General features: G+C 45.7%; 1 protein-coding gene across 1 annotated transcript in view; it reads left to right on the top strand.

Moving 5' to 3' along the window:
* LOC119965857 (sodium/hydrogen exchanger 3-like) overlaps positions 1-17,753 on the top strand; it is a 144,084-nt gene that overhangs the window by 85,420 nt on the left and 40,911 nt on the right. The window contains exons 4-8 of the mRNA XM_038796782.1: positions 8,561-8,639; positions 9,679-9,856; positions 11,019-11,239; positions 13,529-13,731; positions 15,732-15,821. Coding sequence (XP_038652710.1) covers positions 8,561-8,639; positions 9,679-9,856; positions 11,019-11,239; positions 13,529-13,731; positions 15,732-15,821 — 771 coding nt within the window. The remainder of the gene's footprint in view (positions 1-8,560; positions 8,640-9,678; positions 9,857-11,018; positions 11,240-13,528; positions 13,732-15,731; positions 15,822-17,753) is intronic.

The following is a 17,753-nucleotide window of genomic DNA, read 5'->3' as shown; positions in this document are numbered from 1 at the left end:
CTAGGGTCAAGCCAGGCTGGGGACTCGCAATTTTTGGGGTTGCAGTGGAGCCGGGAGTGCAGGAGGCGAAAGAGGCCGGTGTTCTGGCCTTTGCGTCCCTAGTAGCCCGGCGGAGGATCTTGCTCCAATGGAAGGATGCGAGGCCCCCAAGCGTGGAGGCCTGGATCAATGATATGGCAGGGTTCATTAAATTGGAGAAGGTGAAATTTGCCCTGAGGGGATCAGTACAAGGGTTCTTTAGGCGGTGGCAGCCTTTCCTGGACTTCCTGGCGGAACGGTAGGGAAATAGGCCGGCAGCAGCAGCAACCCGGGGGAGGGAGGGGGGGGGGGGGGGGGGGGGTTTGAATCGGTGGGAGGGAGAACTGTGTACATGGGTTTGTGGGATGTGGCAGGTGTTATCTCTTTCCCTTTTGTTGTTTGGGTGTTCTTTTGTTTTTTTTGTCATTTTGTTTGTAGTTGCTTTTGAAGTTGGGTGGGTATTGTTCTTGGGGTGTTACCGCGGTTGTTTTGTTAATAGAGTTGAGATGTTTATATTTTGTACAAATTTCAATAAAAATTTCTTTAAAAAAAAAGAATATCCATATCTCTCTGACATAATGTCACGCCACCAAGGTTTACAACCGGTTTTGAAAAGCTTGTTATAGTGGGAGGGGCGCCCGGATGCCTGTGTGGTTGGGAGGGCACTTGAAGACTTTGTGGTCAGGCTACCCCATGCCTCTGTGGTGGGTGGGTGGGTCACCCCATGCCTGTGTGGTGGGGGGAGGAGAGGCGCCTTGGTGCCTGAGTGATGATGGCGGGGATGTCCTGATGCCTGAGTGGTGAACGGGCACTCTAAGCCTGAGTGCGGGGGGTGCTCTGATGCCTGTGTGGTAGGGGGGGGGGGGCGCACAAATGCCTGACTGCTGGGGGGGGGAGGCACCCCGATGCCTGTGTGGTTGGGAGAGGAGGGGATGCCCCAATGTGTATGGGATGGCTTCGGGGTGGAGGGTGGGCCTGTGGAGCAGGGGCACCCCGATGCATGTTTGGTGGGGGTGGGGGGGGGGGGGGGGCGTCCTGATGCCTGTGTAATCGGGGAGCACCCCAATGCTTGTATGGTTGGAGGAAGAGGGGACGCCCCGATGCCTGTGCGTTGATGTAGGCGTTGATGTGTTGGGTATGCTGGGTCTGCGAGGACTGCGTTTACCAGAGCAGTAGAAGAGACAGGCTACCAACACTTGTAGAAGTACAACTCTATTTTATTTAACTATGAGCAGTTAAACATACTTGCACTGTGGGTCAACACAATGTTAGGTTGACTGAAGACCTGAGGCTAACCTGACCAGACTATACTGCTAGCACATGGTAGATGTTCGTGTTACTGATTATGGGCTCTGGCTGTCTCAGAGGCTACATCCCGAATGAGAGGGAAAACTAATGCCCTCTGGCTTTATAGTGGCCGTGTCCTGTCTGGTGATTGGCTGCTGTGTTCTGTGTGTTGATTGGTCTTTCAGTGTGTCAGTCAGTGTCTGTCTATGCACCATCATATACTTGTGTGTATATTATGACAGGCAGCGGGGGATTGGCGGGGCACCCTGATGCCTCTGGGTGTGGGGGGAGGAGGCAAATGCCCTGATGCTTGTGTGGGAGGGGAGGGGGTGGCAGGGCTCCCTGTTTCCATGGTGGCGTGGGGGGGGGGGGGGGGGGGTATTTATTTCTAGTGCAGATCGAGGCACCTGTGAAAGATGGTGGTCCCTCAATCAGGCCCCACCTCTACAGACTGTGGAAGCCACGCCCCCCAGATTCTGTCTTCACAGAGTGCCGGGGATTCCTGAGAGAAACCTCAGCTGTACAGCTGGAGAGCTACACGCCCGTTTTCAAACTGAAACCGACTCTCTGACAAGTGTGGTGCATACTTCATTCTATACTGTATGTTTAAGCAGGATCAATAGAGTTTCAGCCAATAGAGGTCATTGCTAAACATGAATAAAATTCCTTTTACTATTCCTTTTTTTTCTATAAATTTAGAGTACCCAATTATTTTTTTTGCAATTAAGGGGCAATTTAATGTGGCCAATCCACCGAACCTGCACATCTTTGGGTTGTGGGGTTGAAACCCAAGCAGACACAGGGAGAATCTGAAAACTCCACATGGGCAGTGACCCAGAGCCGGGATTCGAACTTGGGTCCTTTTACAATTCCAACACATTGCGAGAACAAATGTAGGTGACGTCAAGGTGACGGTTGCCCTGAACTTTTACGCCATGGGGTCCTTTCAGGTGCCAAGTGGGAACCTGTCTGGGATCTCATGGAACTCAGTGCCCAGGTGCATCCGCCCCATCATGGAGCCCCTATAGGCCCAGTCGTCACAATACATCCACTTCAATGTGGACCGAGCTCACCAGGGTGCCAGGTCAGCAGGGTTCGTCGAGATGCCCCAGGTCCAGTGATCCACGGAATGCATGTCCCTCTATGAGCAACTGCAGGTAACAGGCCGCTCTACACAAACCGAAACGGGCTCCCTTCGATGAACGTGTAGCTGGTGTGTGACCGTCAGGTGCGCATCATGCACGACTGTGCCCGATACCCGGGCGATGTGCACGACGCCTTCATTCTGGCACACTCAATGATTCCTGGCCTCTTCGAGGCTCATCCCCGACTGGGGGGTTGGTTCCTGGGCGACAGGGGTTATCCTCTGCGGTAATGGCTGATGATGTCTATCCGGAGGCCACAAACTGACTTGGAAACCCACTACAATGATTCCCATGCAGCAACCAGGAGCATCGTTGAACAGTGCTTCGGTATCCTAAAGATGCAGTTCAGGTGCCTGGACTGCTCTGGAGGGGCCTTTCAATAAGATGCTGAGAGGGTCACCCGCCTGCTGTGTCCTCCACAACATCGCACAGCAGAGGGCTGACGTGCTGGAGCAGGAGGATTAACGCCACTCCTTGCCTGACGAGAAGAATGCAGGGGAGGGTGCGGGTGGGCAGGACATGGGGCCTGGAAATGCACGAGAGGGTGCACAACATGTGCATCAGGGCCAACGTGCACTGAACGCTTTGATCGCCTCCAGCTGCACTGACTAGGTGGGGGGGGGGGGGGGGGGGGGACTGGCTAGGGGCACGGACACCGTAACCCCATCCCCCCCCACCACCACACCCTTGCCTGCAACTCCCTCCAAGATACTTACCTGCCACATTACGGGGTGCGGGCTCTGGATGGCAGTAACCATGGGTCTGGTCCATAGGATGGAGGATGATGACAGCCCGCTCTGCAATGAGCCCTGGTGCTCCGCATCGTTTGACAATGTCTGACTCCTGCCCACAGTAGCATTTTACACCTGGGTGATCCAATGTTGATGGCTCTTGTCAGCACCCAGGACTCTGACTCTGTCTGTGGCTGGGGTGGGAGACCCCAGATGGATACGCTCCATCACCAGCAGGTCCTGGAAAACACGAGGCAAGATGTATAGATGTATCATTAGACTGCGGGATGGGGGGGGGGGGGGGGGGGGGGGGGGGGCGTTGGAGAACGGGAGTGGGGGTGGTGAGGGTGTGTGAAGCGGGGGTGAGGGTGTGGTGTGGGTGTAGTGTGAGGGTGGTGTGGTGGTAAGGATGGTGTGGGGGTGAGGGTAGCGTGAATGTGAGAGTGGGGGGGTGTTGACACACGTGTCACGGGGAACACAACTTAGCGGAGCCTCATTTCCTCGCCCAATGCCGATCTCCACCCCAGCGACTGCCCTTTCCTTGGGGCTGCCAAGGAAGCCCAGGGCCAGCTTCTCTGCCAAGGTGAGGGGCGGCATGTTCGCCTATCCCCCTCTAGCCTCCTCCCGCTCCCGGCAGTTATTTGCGGCAAATGTCGCGGAATCGGTCCAGGTGCGGTGCCATTTTGCTGTTGTGGAAATCTGTGAATCTTTTCATGGTATCTACACTTAGGGCTGGATTCTCCCGCTGCACCCACTGCAAGAACGTCACGGGCGAGCCGCGTACAATGGAGAATTCCATTGGCTATGGGCGGGACTCTCCGGTCGCCGGGCAGATGGGGCCGGAGAATCCCGTCCTTGGGGTGGCACAGTAGCACACTGGTTATCACCGTTACTTCATAGCACCAGGGTCCCAGGTTTATTACCGGCTTGGGTCACTGTCTGTATGGAGTCTGCATGTCCTCCCCGTGTCTGTGTGAATTTCCTCCGGGTGCTCCGGTTTCCTCCCGCATGTCCCGAAAGACGTGCTTGTCAGATGAATTGGACATTCTGAATTCTCCCGCTGTGTACCCGAACATGCGCCGGAGTGTGGCGGCTAGGGGCTTTCCACAGTAACTTCATTGCAGTGTTAATGTAAGCCTACTTGTGCCAATAAAGATTATTATTATTAGTCTCAAGAACGGAGAATCGGGCCAATTGTTTCGACAAGTCAAACCTGGTTGTCTGAAATGCAGAAGCTTGGTGCCCCCTAGTGATAACTATAGGCAAAGCACCAGTACTGAGAGTTATTTTAGAAAGTGTGACAATAGCTTTCTTTATTCTTAAAATATGTATCAGCAAATGACAATAGCTAGGTACATTTTACATATTTTATACACATCTGGATACACTTGCTTTCAGCTGCTCATCCTTGAAAATTGTTCAACAAGGGCAGCACGGCAGGACAGTGATTAGCACTGTTGCTTCACAGCTCCAGGGTTCCAGGTTCAATTCCTGGCTTGGGTCACTGTCTGTGCGGAGTCTGCACGTCCACTCCATGTCTGCGTGGATTTCCTCCGTGTGCTCCGGTTTCCTCCCACAGTCCAGAGATGTGCAGATTAGGTGGATTGACTGAGTTGAAATTGCCGCTATTGTCCAAAAAATGGTAGGTCGAGCAACAGGGATTGGGTAGAGGTATGGGCTTAGGTAGGGTGCGCTTTCCAAGGGCCGGTGCAGACTTGATGTGCCGAATGATCTCCTTCTGTAAATTCTCTGATTCTATGTTTGTGAAGAAAGGTTTGATTTATCGTCCAATCCGGAAGTGCTTCCAAACACTCAATTACTTTTGGGGGGAGAGCCCCATTATGTAGGGAAACGGCCAATCAACGCACATCGGGGTTTGAGAAACAGAACGAATAAAAGACTTACATTTTTATAGTGCCTTCCATGACAGCAGAGCGTCCCGATGAAGTATTACATAGAATTTACAGTGCAGAAGGAGGCCATTCGGCCCATCGAGTCTGCACCGGCTCCTGGAAGGAGCACCCTACCCAAGGTTAACACCTCCACCCCATCCCCATAACCCAGTAACCCCACCCAACACTAAGGGCAATTTTGGACACTAAGGGCAATTTATCATGGCCAATCCACCTAACCTGCACATCTTTGGACTGTGGGAGGAAACCGGAGCACCCGGAGGAAACCCACGCACACACGGGGAGGATGTGCAGACTCCGCACAGACAGTGACCCAAGCTGGAATCGAACCTGGGACCCTGGAGCTGTGAAGCGATTGTGCTATCCACAATGCTACCGCGCTGCCAAGTACTATTGAAGTGTTGCCAATGTTGTAATGTAAGAAACATGAAACATAGAAAAGATGACTGGCGTTGAGACTATTAACCAGGATGGAGGGTAAAACATATTTCTTGCTTTTTTCTAGAGGGTGCTGTGGGGTCTATTATCGGGTCTTAGCTTTAACATTTTTGGCAGCACTCATTCATATGTTCTATGTTCTATAGCTGTGCAGTGAAGATCCCAGATTAGGTGTTCCAGTGGGGGTTTTTTGGACTGGCGGAAGCATCCTGTTAGTGGAAAATACCACTTGTGTAACCCTGCATAGTAACAGTGTGAAACAGCTTGCTCAACCTGTTGTTCAATTGCTACAATTCGACCAAAACAATGTTCTTCCCACCACACAATTGAGCAACACCATGTATAATTGTCAGTGCTGGTGCAATACCGGGTGCGTATAGTATCCGTCCCAGTGATTACCTGATCGAATTGAATAACATTTTCCTTCAGCTGTTTATAGCAGACAAACAACAAACCATACTCAACCAAAACACAAAACAAAACATCCATTGTTAGATGTTATTCCATGATTCCATGGATGGCTCGGCGGTACAGTAGTTAGCACAGCTGCTAACAACGCTAGGGACTCGGGTTCAATTCCCACCTTGGGTGACTGTCTGTGTGGAGTTTCCACATTCTCCCTGTGTCTGCTTGGGTTTCCTCCAGATGCCTCGGTTTCCCCCCACAGTCCAAAGATATGCAGGTTAGGCTGTTTGGCCATCCTAAATGGCCCCTTGGTGTCCAAAGGTTATGTGGGGTTGCGGGATAGGGTTGGTGGGGTGCTCCTTTGGATGGTTACAGACCTGATGGGCCAAATGACCTCCTTCTGAACTGCAGGGATTCTGCGATTCTATGACTGGGCAGCACTTACTGAACATTCCTGAGTATGCTAATAACGCCACTGGACCAGACCCCAACTTCTGTTAGGATACCGGACGAGAAACCCCAAACAACTTTCAATTTGTTAAAACTGTGAGGAAAGGATACTTCACCCCAAGAGTGATGATTCTGACCAATATGTATCTTTTATTTTAAAACAAACTTTAATTTAAACCCAGAATTAACCACGTTAACAGCAAAGAAATAGCTTTACAATTATTAGTCAAACAGTTCTTAAATAAAAGGACTTAACTTTAACTTGCTATCTGCACCTGCCGTTATATTCCATTTAAGCAACCCAATACAGTTCAAATGTCACTTACAAATAAAGTTAACTATCAGGTTTCCAGCTTAAATGTGCAGACCTTTTGATAGAGATACCATTTCAGGAACAACCTTAAAATCCTACTGTCTTGTCAGACTCAACTCCTACAGCAAACTGCAGTTCAACTTAAAATCATTCCTGTTTCTAGCAGACTGCAAAACTACAGATAGACCTGTCTCCTCCCATTACATCATCAGTATCCCACTAAGTTGTCCCATGACCTGCTTAGCTAGGACTAAACACCACTCCCTCAAATTATCTACACCCCAGGGAATCTCCTGCAAGCAAAACAATGTTCCATTAGCCATCTCTCTGTAAACAAGTAAATGGTTAAATATAATGATTACCTCACCTTTTACAACACCTTAATTACAGCTTTAGTAGAGACTCAGCCTGAATGTATCTTAAACCAGGGGTTTTAAGACCACAAATCTAAAATATTATATATAACAATTTATTGCATTGATCACAGCACCAACAACCAATTTAATATAATCGGTGACACTTGTATTGTGGTTTATTTATGCTTGCTAGACATGAAATACATCGAGATCCATTCTCTGCAAACAAAAGTAATAGGTTTAAGCCTTTTTGCATTACCCAGGAGTTTGGGGAGCCCAAGATTTCCTTCCTGCTTTCTCCATGGCAATGCCTCAGCCAATCCGAGTTGAGTTGCCAACCAATCAGGACTCTTTTCCTCTGTGGTTGACATTCTTATGGGTATTTGAAATTTGGTATTCTTGCGTTTGTCTTGATGAGTGCAAAACAAAAAGTCTCAGCAACTTGTCTCTCTTTTCAGCAATATTCAAGTTTTGTATAACCAAGCGACTGCTAATATTCAATTCATCTATGAGAAGCAACTGTTTGAATATTTAAAGTGTTGTAAAATCCTATAATGGAATTTAGAAAATGTCTGAATTCAGGAGCTTTCATATCAGGAAGGTTCCTTCAAGTAAATACAGAAAATGCTGGGAAATACTCAGCAGGTGAGGCCACATCTGCGGAGAGAGAAACCGAGTTCATGTTTCACGTTGATAACCTTCATTAGAATTGTTCTGATGGAAGATCATCGTCCTGACACATTGGCCTGGGTTTTCCTGACTTCTGGGAGACCTCTTGGTGCAGTTCTGCCATTGGGCATTTTACCAGCAGGGGGCACCAGAAGCAGGAAGGCTGCCCACCGCAAGGAGGCAGGCAGCTGATTTCTATCATTAAAGGAAAAATACGTTTACAGCACTGTTAACACTTTGCTAACAATGGGGTGACCTTCCTGCCACGTGGACAAGCTGCCAGCTAAATGGACGTCATGGGCCAAAGGCGGGGCCATGAGCGGGGACGGCAGCACTGCATCCCCAACGACCATCGCTGGGGGTTACCCCTCGGCCCCATGAATGCCTTAATTTTTATTTAACTTAGCTTTGGGAGACTCTCGGTGTCCCGCAGTCCTCAGCAGCGCCCTCTCCCCCAATCATGCTGGCGCTTCAACGCTGCTGGCCCGCAATTGGGCAGCCTCCGGAGTCCGCCTGCTATCCCAAATTGGACAATGAGCCCACAGCTTACGAGCTAGGAGACCACCTGTGGTAAAATTGCTGAGCTGGTCCCGTGCGACTTGGGACCCGCTTTTTACCCTGAGGTCAGGGTTCAAATATCCCGATAAAATTCTGCCTATTAACTCTGTTTTTCTCCCTCCACAGATGTGGCCCGAGTTACTGGTATTTCCAGAATTTTCTGTTTTTATTTTAGATTTCTTGCGTCCATGGTATTTTGCATCTGTATTAGGTTCTATCTGAAGCATCTATTCTGCAACCTGGGTTGATCTCGAGTGTAATTTTCTCCTTCTTTTAGGTGCTGTACAATGTCTTTGACTCATTCGTTGCAGTGGGAGCAGGGAATATTCAAGGCCTGGACTATTTCAAAGGCATAGGTATGAGAGCACTACCGACCTTTTAAGGAAGACGACCACAATGAAACCCAGCTGATTTGCTGAATGACCCTTTGGGGGAAGAAACCTGGCCTGCGTATTCGATCTAGACTAAATGTGACTCCAGTTCCACAGCAACGTGTGTGGATTTTTAACTGCCCTCTGAAGTGGCCAGCAAGCCATTCAGTTGTAACAATCTCAGGATGAGAATAAATGCAAGCACCCTCAACCAGTGCAAATTCCCAGGGGATTTCATTGGTGTGTCAGCCTATATTATGTGTTTAAGTCTCTGGAGTGGTACTTGAACCCATAATCTCCTAACTCAGAGGCAACAATGTTATGCTTGAGCTCAGGCTGACATTCTTAAACATACGATTGAACCCGGTCACAAATTCTATTCCTTCGCTCCATTCCTCGCCCAGTGAGGCTGATCCTTCCACTGACCCTGCAGCCCTCCAGGAAATATGGGGCTGGATTCTCCGGTCTCCCAGCCGCATGTTTCTTGGTGGCGCGTCATTCGCTGGTGGTGAGATTCTCTATCCCGCCGCTTGACAATGGGATTTCCCATTGAAGCCACCCCATGCCGCTGGGAAACCGGAGGGAGGGGGTACCCTGCTGGTCGAAACAGAATCCCAACAACCAGAGAATTCTAGTCATGTTGTTACCAAAATTCTGGCCTCTTGCGGAGTCCTGATTACAATTGTTGCAATGTTGGTGACTGTGCTTTCAGTTACCAAGGCCCGTAAAGTCTGAAATTCCCTCTTTAAATCTCTCTGCTTTTGTACCTCTTTTCCTCGAAGACACTCCTCAAAACCTGAAATGACCTCGGGTGACTTGGTGTCAAATTTGGTTTGTTAACATGCCTGTGAAGTGCGTTTATAATAGTTTGGTGCATTAAATATTCTATGTAAATTACCATTGTTGCTCGGCAGTATCAAGTATTATGCTGATATATATGTGTCTTTCATATATATATATCTTAACATATTTTACATCAGATTGAAGTTTTAAATGGGACTATTTGTTCTTTCTTTCCCCCCAGTTTCTTTCTTTGTCGCAAGTTTGGGTGGAATTGCCGTTGGCATCATCTTTGGATTCCTGTTGTCCGTGGTAACCAGATTCACTGAGCGTGTGAGGGTGATCGAACCTGGATTTGTCTTTGTCATTTCATACTTGTCCTACCTCACCGCAGAGATGCTTTCCCTCTCCGCTGTATTAGCGTGAGTGTTTTTTAAAAAACCGTTGACTGCGTTGACCTCTCAGCTACCTGTACTTAGAAACAGAAAGGGCACCCCTCGACATTCTCAGCTATGGATGCTGCATGGTTTGGGGATATCGAACAGAAAAGTGGGAGAAGGACGCCCTCTGCTGGCTCAGTCAATGAATCTGAGGCTAGAATGTGCCAGGTTCAATTCTGTTTTTTACTATCTTAACTGATCTCAGGCAGGGTTGTTGTATGGTGCTATAACCAGCCATGGTGTACCTGATCTCCTGTGGCTGACCGAGCAGCTACCCATTGATCCTTGACAGAGCGGGTCTGGGTGATGAGCGAGCACAGCATCATGATTGGTCCTGTTGTTCCCTAAAAATATGCATTCACATGTGAGGAATGGGAAACCGGGTGAGAGTGCCTTGTACATGTTCCATCCCTAACCACTTAATTCAAAAACACTCACAAAACTTTGGGAATACTCTTGCTTGTAATGTGCAAACGGCTTCTGAGAAAATGGCCATTAATGGGTGGAAAACAGGCACTTTTTCCTTCAGGTGCTTGCCCAGCTTCCTCTTGAGAAACTGGGGGAAATTTCAATAAGGGCTCTTGAACTAGCCACAAGTCTCTGTTCTCTTGTCAATGGAAACACCAGTGTGCAGTACCGTAGAGTGGTATGGTACGGCATGGTAGCACAGTGGTTAGCACAGTTGTTTCACAGCTTGAGGAACCCAGGTTAGAATCCCGGCTTGGGTCACTGCCTTTGCAGAGTCTGCGCGTCCTCCCCATGTCTGCATGGGTTTCATCCGGGTGCTTCAGTTTCCTCCCACAATGCAAAGATGTGCAGGTTAGGTGGATTGGTCATGCTGAATTGCCCTTAGTGTCCAAAAAAGGGGTGGGGTTACTGGGTTACGATGATAGGGTGGGGGTGTCGGCTAAGGGGAGAGTTCTCTTTCCAGGGGCTGGCTCAGACTCGATGGGTCGAATGGCCTCCTTCTGCAATGTAGATGCTATGATATGATTATAACTGCTTAGAAGCTGCTTGGGTAGACCAGACAGGGGAGTGAAGGGGAAATGTGACCAATATTCTTGCGCGATTCAATGGGGACGATGTTGTTGAGTTTTTGCCTTTGTTCTTCCATCCTTAAACAGTCTTGGTTCTTTTCCGCCAGTATCGCGTTCTGTGGCATTTGCTGTCAGAAATATGTAAAGGCCAACCTCTGTGAGCAGTCTATCACCACCGTCAGGTACGCGATGAAAATGCTGGCAAGTGGAGCGGAGACCATTATCTTCATGTTTTTGGGAATCTCTGCAGTGGATACGAATATATGGACATGGAACACGGCCTTTATCCTTTTCACACTGGTCTTCATTTCTGTCTACAGAGTCATTGGTGGGTGCCTGAAGGGTTACGACCCCTGTAAAGACTGATAACTATTAAAAATAATTTAAAACTTCCATTTTGATAGTTGAAAGAATGACATGGCAAGATTTCACATTTTAAAAATATTAATATTGTAATTAATTATTTTTCCAAGCGTAACAGACTTTGCTATTTCAAACATTTGACACACTCTTAGTTCCTTAACTGTGACATGATGTCCATTCTAATGATGTGCTGCTCACAGCAACATACACTTGTATTAGATTTGCTATCAGTATATTCTGGGTTTATCTGACACTGATTATTCAGAAGGTGGCATATTTCAGAAATGATTTGCCTCAAGATTCCTGTCAGTTTCTGAGGGACTTTGATCCAATACGTGATGGCATTCTCGCACAGGAAAGCAGCAGAGGTCACAAAGGGCAAAAAAGCTCTGGATTTTGATGTGCATTGGCCATTAATGGGACCTCCCCCTAGGGCAGGGGTGGGCAAACTACGGCCCGCGGGCCGCATGCGGCCCGCCAAAGGTATTTCTGCGGCCCACCAAGTCATTAAAAAAAAAAAAAAAAAAATTTTTTTTTTTAATTTTTTTTTTTTTAAATTTTTTTTTTTAAAGGTTAATGGGTGGGGGGGCTGTTGGGTTACTTACTGGTATAGGGTTGGATACGTTGACTTGAGTAGGGTGATCATTGCTTGGCACAACGTCGAGGGCCGAAGGGCCTGTTCTGTGCTGTACTGTTCTATGTTCTATATGAGGCGCCCAGAATCATAACCGGGTGAAGTAATTATTTTACTTAATATACTATGCGGCCCTTTGTGAATTGTGAATTTCTGAATGCGGCCCTTGCACGGAAAAGTTTGCCCACCCCTGCCCTAGGGGGTTGTAACCAAGATTGGAGAAGCTCTCTTGGAGTTCGACTAACTTGGAATGGCTCAGCCGAGACCCTCAAATAAAAATCTTAAACAATTTATCTCAAAGTTCACTAATTTGCTTGAATTATTCAAAGATGTAACAAGCAAAGCAGGTAATGGAGATCCTGTAGTTGTAGTATATCTGGACTTCTGGAAGGCGTTTGATAAGGTGCCGCACAGAAGATTAATTCACAAGGTTGAGATCACATGGGAGTAGGGGTAACTTATTAGCTTTGGATAGAAGACTGGCTGATGGATAGGAGACAGAGGGTCGGGATAAATGGGTCTTTATCAGGATGGCAAGATGTAACTAGTAGGGTGCCACAGGGTTCGGTCCTTGGGCCTCAGCTATTTACAATCTATATTAATGACTTGGATACAGGGATAGAAGGTTCTATCAGAAGGACCAGTTTTGGTCCCCTTATTTGAGGAAAGATGTCGTAGCATTGGAGGCAGTTCAGGGTAGGTTCACTGGATTGATTCCAGAGATAAGGAGTTTGTCGTATGAGGAGAGATTGAACAGTTTAGGCCTATACTCTCTAGAGTTTAGAAGAATGAGGGGAGAACTAATTGAGGTATTCAAGATGCTAAAAGGTATGGATAAAGTCAACACGGAGCTGATGCTTCCTCTTGTGGGGCATTCTAAAATGAGTGGTAAGAATTTTAGAATAATAGGTAGCAAATGTAAAACAGATCTGAGGAGAACCTATTTCTCCCGAAGGGTTGTGAATCTGTGGAATTTGCTACGCCAGAGTGCGGTGGATGTTGGGACAGTGAATAAATTTAAGGAGGAGTTAGACAGATTTTTAATTGGTAATGGGTTGAAGGATATGGGGAACTGGCAGGACGGTAGAGATGAGGCCAGTATGGGATCAGCCATGAGCACATTGAGGGTGTTTAGGCTCGGGAGGCTAGATTGCCTACTTCTGCTCCTAGATCATGGGTTTGAGGGAAGAGATGCTCTGGCTGATTTCACAATCCAGCTCTTGGTCTGTAGCATTGTAGGTAGCAGATCAGGAACATGTCAACCAGCATGGAATGAAGAGCAGATTTGATGGGCTAAATGGTCTAATTCTGCTCCTATAACTTATAAACGTACGAACTGGAGCAATGGAATTGTAGCTCACAAAAGGATTCTACCTTAGCGAGTAGATTTAATAACTAACATCAAACAATGAAAAGAGTTACACTGCTTTCAAAATGCTATCTGTTAATACTTTACCGTCTGTAAATCAATCCTACCAAATGTCACATCGTACAAGGAATTCATTGGTTTGTACAATCATGCCATGTCCGCGACACAACGGTCTTATGTCAGTCACTGTTAAATGAGTTCTCTCAGGCTTGAGCTTTAACTAAAATCTTTCCACTCTTCCAATATTTTAGGTGTTGTAATTCAGACCTGGATTCTCAACCATTATCGTGTGGTGCGGTTGGAGTTTATAGATCAGGTGGTGATGTCGTACGGAGGCCTGCGAGGGTCTATGGCCTTTGCTCTGGTGGTGTTGCTGGATCTGAAGCACATACATGAGAAGCGATTGTTTGTCAGTACAACCATCATTGTGGTGTATTTCACAATCATCTTTCAGGTAACAATTAAACATTGCACTGTCTACAACCTCTCAGTGAATTCGATCAATGGAAATTAAAAGTTATTTTGTCTTTTAGAGGAAATGTTAAACTGAGGCCTGGCCTGCTCTCAAGTGGATATGAAAGGTTCTGTGACACTATTTTTGAAGAGGGGAGGGGCAGCTCTCCCCAGTTTCCTTTTTATTTTCAACCAACACCAGTCAAGCAATTAAATAAAAGAAAAATACTACGGATGCACAAAATCTGAAGTAAAAACAGAAAATGCTGGATATACTCAACAACTTTGGCAGTATCTGTGGAGAGAGGAATAGAGTCAACACTTTAAGTACGCATGACTCTTCAGAGCCATACGGACTTGAAATGTTAACTCTGTTTCTCTCTCCACAGATGCTGCCAGATTTGTTGAGTTCATCCAGCATTTTCTGTTTTAATTCCAGTCAAATAGTTGCTCTGACTATTATCACATTATTGTTTGTAGGACTTTGCTGTGCATAAACTGGCTGTCACGTTGTTAAGATGATATAAAGGCACCAACCTTAATAAGGGATTGAGTAAACACATTGTTGCTTCATTTATTTAGACTAGGCACATGAGAACAGTTAAACATAGATATAAAGCGTGAAGATATCATAGCTGTGCTGTGTTTTGCTCACAGGAAAAGGTGAAATTAAGACTTGATTGTGTGACACACTTCCCTTCAAGTGATGTCACGCTGCTATCCCATAAAAGCATGAAAGCCTCCATAGTCCCCAAGGATCATAGGCTGCGCTCCCCTTTTGATGGAGAGAGCTGGCTCGTGGTGATTTAACCTGAGGGTCAATACACTTCAGGTGAGAGGCAAGGTTGAGAAGGTGGGCTTTATGAACAACCTCAGCTGGTATGAGAATTGAACCCATACTGTTGGCGTCGATCCACATCACAAATCCAGCCAACTGAACTGACTTACTTTATTCCTTAAAAGCCTACTAGAGCACTAACTACTGACTTTCCTACCTGCGGACAGTGACCAAACTTCAAAAAGAACTTTGCTGCCTGTTTGAAAGGCACTGTATAGGTTCTGTATTCTGTATAATAAGTATTCTTATTGAAGAATGGGATTTTAAACACAGACCATATGCTGAATGGGCCATGTTGTAGATGGGGCCTCTAATGTCCTCCTTTGCTGGGAGCTGAATCTGTAATTAGACTAAAGTTGGATCGCAGGTTGGGACATTATAGCCTTATGAAGTAGACTCCAATTGAATTGCGTGAGTTTCAATGGGCCTGAAATCAAGTTTACTGTGAAGAATTAATTTGTTTGCTCCTTTTATGATGCTATCCAATTTGGGGATGGCCGTTATTTAAATTGAACAGGAGAGACTATTTTTGGTCAACATTGTTAAACACAGTTCTGTCATAGCAGGTGATGCTCATGCATTGTGTGGCTCATGTCTTTGGGCACATAATTTCAAGTAATCAAATACATTCCAGCTTGTGTCCTCTGCAAACCCAGGAAGAGGTTCCAAGCTAACATTAGAACCAGAGTAGTTTGCTTTCGGAGGTCACGTACACTCCAAAAGAATAAAGAACAAATTGGTAACTGCAGTATGAGTGAGCAATCCACCAAAGCCCTCTAACAACTACAGTTATGGACGAGTGGGATGACACAAGAAGTAAACATTACGAATGGAAGGATTACGTACCCTTAGTCTGTTCTGTATGGAGAGAGATGAAGATTAACTCCTGAGTCAGTAACGTGTGAAGATTGCTGAAAAAAGATTTGGTATTCTGAGTATTCTGAATGAATGCAAACTATGACATGGAGATGGAAACAAAAAGGCCTTGCAACCATAAGACATTCCAAAGCACTTCAGAGGCAACAAAATACTTTTAGACACTTTATAATGTAGCAAATGTATGGATAAATAGGTGGCTATTTGCTTGTATCTGATCTATGAAGTTCAGTATACTCATATCAGAAACATTTTTCCTCTGCTGATTTGATTGTGCCATTTTACAGGGGCTGACGATCAAACCTTTGGTCAAATGGCTGAAAGTAAAGAGGAAACAGCAGAAGGAGCCCTTACTCAATGAACAGCTCCATGGAAGAGTAAGTTAAGTCTTTGAATGTGTTGACGGCAAGTTCCTTCATAAATGGGCATTCCAGTGATGCAGTAATGTCCATCTGGGAGCATCTCACTGGCATGACTTCAATGTCACTACCACTGTGATGACAGCTGAATCAGTAAAACAATTGTAGCCTAGGTTGTGCATTTTAGGCTCAGAATGCTGTTTGACAGTGTTGTGATATGGCAGGTGGTAATTGCCGGGCTGACCAAATCCCAAAGGGAAACCTGGATAAGCTATCACAACAATTTGTAATTTGTATTTTCTTATGAGGAGTTATGTCTTCTAAACTGCAAAACCACTTTTGGAGATTATAATTATTAAATTACAAAATTTACTGACAAAAAGAAAAGCAAACGTAAACATGCAAGATTACATTCACACAATTAAAAGTAGTTCTGCAAATATTCCCCGAAAGATTCCTCCTTAGTTAAACTCTGAGAAATGCCCCATTCAAAGTAACAGACTCTATAGAACTCAATCTCTAAAAACCCCAGTAAGGTTACGACAAGGCCTCCACTGTTGCTGAGGGAAAGTAAAGTATTCCTCGGGGCTTTTCTTTCTCCTTTGATAATCAAAATCCAGTATTTGTATCAAAACTTTGCGGACCAAATACTTTTCTCGCTGAGGGTGACTAAGGTTCACTCAGCTTCTTTCACAGCTTTCTCTAAACATAGCACATTGTTGAGGGCATCATAACCACTCCCATCCACGCAGCATCGTAACAGCCTCCCCGAACAGGCTGGTATGGATGTGGCGACTAGGGGCTTTTCACAGTAACTTCATTTGAAGCCGACTTGTGACAATAAACGATTTTCATTTTCATTTCCTCTTTAAATTTATTTTATTTCTTTCATGTTTAAATCTAATGTTCTTAAATTTCTTTAGAAGTACTCTTCCCACAACATAAAAATCTTTCATAATATTTTTATGGCTGCTACTTTTGGATAAAAGTAAACTTAATACTTTGCTTTACTCATTTATAACCTTTGCCATTGTAAGTTTTCCTTTCGAAATAGAATAGCTAATTTTTAATTCACCCCCTTATCTTCTAATGCAAATTTCTAATCATACTACTTATTGGTATCCCATCTTAGTTTCCATTACAACATGCTTGCTTTCACATCCATGACCCTTTTGATGTTTTTAACCTTGCAGTCTAACTGTACACAACACACACATGTGACTGTGTGGGTTCCTCCGGGTGCTCCGGTTTCCTCCCACAAGTCCTGAAAGACGTGCTTGTTAGGTGAATTGGACATTCTGAATTCTCCCTCTGTGTACCTGAACAGGCACCGGAGTGTGGCGACTAGGGGATTTTCACAGTAACTTAATTGCAGTGTTAATGTAAGCCTACTTGTGACACTAATAAAGATTATTATTATTATTACTCACACACACACAAGTCTGTTTCACAGTATACCACAGGGATATTAGGAAAATATGATATTTCTTTGCAACAGCCAATGTTGAAGTTTAGGGACAATCATTGCATCATCCTCAGCCTGTGCTGACACTTGTTGGATTCATGAATTTCTTCATGTTCTCTTTTTTTTTAATAAATGTTTTTTATTGGGTTTTTGAACAAAGTATATTTACCGTTATGTACACAGGATAAGAGATATATTAGAGAAGGACACACCCAAACATACCAAAGAAAAGAAAATAGTAAATAATAAAAAAACACAAAAAAATAAAATCGAATAACTGGTAGGGTATAGTGCACCAGCTCAACAGCAGCAACTCTGTACACCTGGCAAAACTATTTACAACACAGAAGTGGGCGACTGTTGGTAGACCTTGGGATGTGGGCGTCACTGGGAAGACCTGCATTTATGGCACATCCTTAGTTGGCCTGAGAAGGTGGTGAGTCACTTGGTAATTTTGGAAGGCAGTAAAATGCCATCCAGGTTGG

Source organism: Scyliorhinus canicula, chromosome 5 (genome assembly GCF_902713615.1).
Source record: "Scyliorhinus canicula chromosome 5, sScyCan1.1, whole genome shotgun sequence".
Taxonomy (NCBI): Eukaryota; Metazoa; Chordata; class Chondrichthyes; order Carcharhiniformes; family Scyliorhinidae; genus Scyliorhinus; species Scyliorhinus canicula.
The sequence above is the reverse complement of the archived record's forward strand: the minus strand, read 5'-3'. Positions and strand labels throughout refer to the sequence as shown.